Consider the following 2,653-nt stretch of genomic DNA (forward strand, 5'->3'; position numbering starts at 1 on the left):
CCCCCCCCCCCCCCCGGGTAATATCATCTTTATTGAATAGGTGGTGATCGGGAAGCGGGGGATGGCTGAGCACCGGCCGGGGTTGGGGACAGCCGGGGTTGGGGACAGCCGGGGTGCTGGAGCCGCACGTTGCCCACGCCGCTGCCCTTGAACCGTCACTCCCCCCCCCGGCGGCGGCTGCCACGGCCCCGCACCTGTTGCCCGCCTGATTTATCCTCCCCAAAATAACCGGGAAGCGTGACCGAGCCCCCCCACCGTGTCCCCAGGGACGTGGCCATCAGCAGGGCCATCCCCCGGCGGGGTGCAGGGGGGGCGGGAGGCGCAGTGTTTGGGGTCCCCGTCCCAGCTCTTAGGGCTCTTAGGGTTCTGGTGCATGGGGGCACACGCCGGGCTGGCACGGTCCCCCCGGATTGTCCCCTTCCTCCTGCTGGGGACAGCCTGGCCCTGGAGCAAATGTTAATGGGGACACCAAGGGCCGGTGCCGAACAAGGGGCGCATTGAGTTGCTGGGCCCGGGGAGCCCTGCGGCCGCGCACAACAAGGGCCCCTCTGTCCCCCCCCCACCGCCCACCCCTGCCATGGGGAGAGCACTGACGCACGGCAGGGCCGCGGCCGGGGGGCCGGGAGAGCCACGGGGATGGGGGGGGGTGGGGGGGTTACCGGCATGGCACGGATCTGCTCTGGCTGTGGGGCAGGAGCAACCGCACCATGCTGTGGGGCAGGAATGGCTGGGCCGGGCCAGGCCGTGGGGCAGGAATGGCTGTTCGTGACATGGGGCAGAAATAGCTGTGCCATGCTGTGGGGCAGAAATAGCTGTGCTGTGCCATGCTGTGGGGCAGGAATGGCTAGGCCAAGCCAGGCCAGGGGGCAGGAATGGCTGTTCGTGCCATGGGGCAGAAATAGCTGTGCTGTGCCTTGCTATGGGGCAGGAGTGGCTAGGCCAGGGGGCAGGAATGGCTGTTCATGCCATGGGGCAGAAATAGCTGTGCTGTGCCATGCTGTGGGGCAGGAATGGCTAGGCCAGGCCGGGCCAGGGGGCAGGAATGGCTGTTCGTGCCATGGGGCAGGAATGGCTGTTCATGATATGGGGCAGAAATAGCCGTGCCATGCTGTGGGGCAGAAATAGCTGTGCTGTGCCGTGGGGCAGGAGTGGCTGTCCCATCATCCATCGTGGTGCCAACCCACACCCTGAGGCCACCAGGGAGGGCAGCCTCCGGCCTCCTGAGGCCACCGGCTGGGCCAGAGTTGGGGTGTCAGGTCCCTGTCCCCTCCCCTGGCCTCTGCCTGCCCTGTCCCCTGCTCCGTCCCCTTGGCAGGGGCTGCTGCCGGGGGGCCAGGGACGATGGTGCCAGCAGGACCAGGTAAAAATAGCCCCAGGGCTGATGCTGGCCACACCGCTCACCCCAGGGCTCCGCAGCACAGACACGTGTGTCATGGCGCGTGCCCGGCCCTCTGCCCGGTGACATGCCACCACCTCAGCCCTCCTTGCTGTTTACACGTCCCCACCACCAGCACGTGTGGCCTGACACTGGTGCCCCAAATCCCTGTGTCACCGTGCCCCTGTGTCCCCCATGTCCATCCGTTCCCGTGTCCTCCATATCCCCATGTCCATCCATTCCCATGTCTCCAGTGTCTCCTGTGTCCCTGTGCCCTGTGTCCCCATATCCCTGTGTGCCTTGTGTCCGTTTGTCCCCATGTCCCTCCTTTCCCTATGCCCCTGTGTCCCCCAAGCTGCCATGGTCCCGCACCCTCGTGTCCCTGCTTTTCCCACGTCCCCAAAGCAGTGCCCCCCATGTCCCTGTGTCCCCCATGTCCATTCATTCCCGTGTCCTCCATGTCCCCATATCCACCCATTCCCATCTCTCCCTGTCCTCTATGTCCCCGTGTCCATCCATCCCCCTGTCCCTGTGCCCACCCTGTCCCTGTCTCCAGTAGCTCCTGTGTCCCTCTGTCCCTATCCCTGTGTGCCTTGTGTCCGTTTGTCCCCATGTCCCTCCTTTCCTTGTGTCCCCGTGTCCCCCACGCTGCCGTGGTCCCATGTCCTCATGTCCCTGCTTTTCCCATGTTCCCATAGCAGTGTCCCCCATGTCCCTGTGGCCCCATGGCCCCACACGAATCCTGTGGCCCCTGTCCCCATGGACATCCCCGTGCTCTCCCCTCGTCCCCTGTCGCCGTGCCCCCCCGACACTGCGGGGGTCACCGGGGGTCACCGGACACCCCCAGACCCCTGCAGTACCGCCCCGGAGCCTCCAGCCCAGGGGGCGCTGTTGCTCTGTGGAGCGCCATGCGGAAGTGGGCCGCTCTGCGTCGCGGGAGGACCAGCTCTATGGCTCCCCTCCCCGGAACGAACCAAGCGGGCGGTGGCGCGGGGGGGTGGCGAGCCGCGGAGCGGGGGCTGGAATTCCGTTCCCGTGGCTGCACCGCCGTTCGGACCGACATCGATGAGCGGAAGATTCACGAAGAGATGGGTAGGTTAAGGAAAAGCGTTTTTTGAGGCAAAAACGTCCTTTCCGTAGATGGTGTGTCCTGACCTCCCCTACGTAGGGTGGGCTGCCCCACTTCCCTCCTCCCCGCGGGCAGATGGTCGGGCCCGGGCGGTGAGTGCGGCCCGGCCGGGGGTGAGGGGCCGGGGGGAAAAGGGGACCGGGAACCGG

The 2,653-nt window shown here is 66.5% G+C and overlaps 1 protein-coding gene across 3 annotated transcripts in view; it reads left to right on the forward strand.

Moving 5' to 3' along the window:
• Positions 1-2,317: 2,317 nt before the first annotated feature.
• Positions 2,318-2,653, forward strand: part of ATG101 (autophagy related 101) — a 2,485-nt gene continuing 2,149 nt past the window's right edge. Inside the window, exon 1 of one of the 3 annotated variants that reach the window (XM_014947458.1) lies at positions 2,318-2,467. Coding sequence is in view for 1 of the 3 variants with exons in the window: in XM_014947457.1 (XP_014802943.1) it covers positions 2,580-2,596 (17 nt within the window). In the remaining 2 variants the exon portion in view is untranslated. Of the gene's footprint in view, positions 2,468-2,560; positions 2,618-2,653 lie in introns of those variants that run through there. The other 2 variants (XM_014947457.1, XM_014947459.1) reach the window with 2 other exon arrangements.

Source organism: Calidris pugnax, unplaced genomic scaffold (assembly GCF_001431845.1).
Source record: "Calidris pugnax isolate Ruff unplaced genomic scaffold, ASM143184v1 scaffold155, whole genome shotgun sequence".
Classification (NCBI taxonomy): domain Eukaryota; kingdom Metazoa; phylum Chordata; class Aves; order Charadriiformes; family Scolopacidae; genus Calidris; species Calidris pugnax.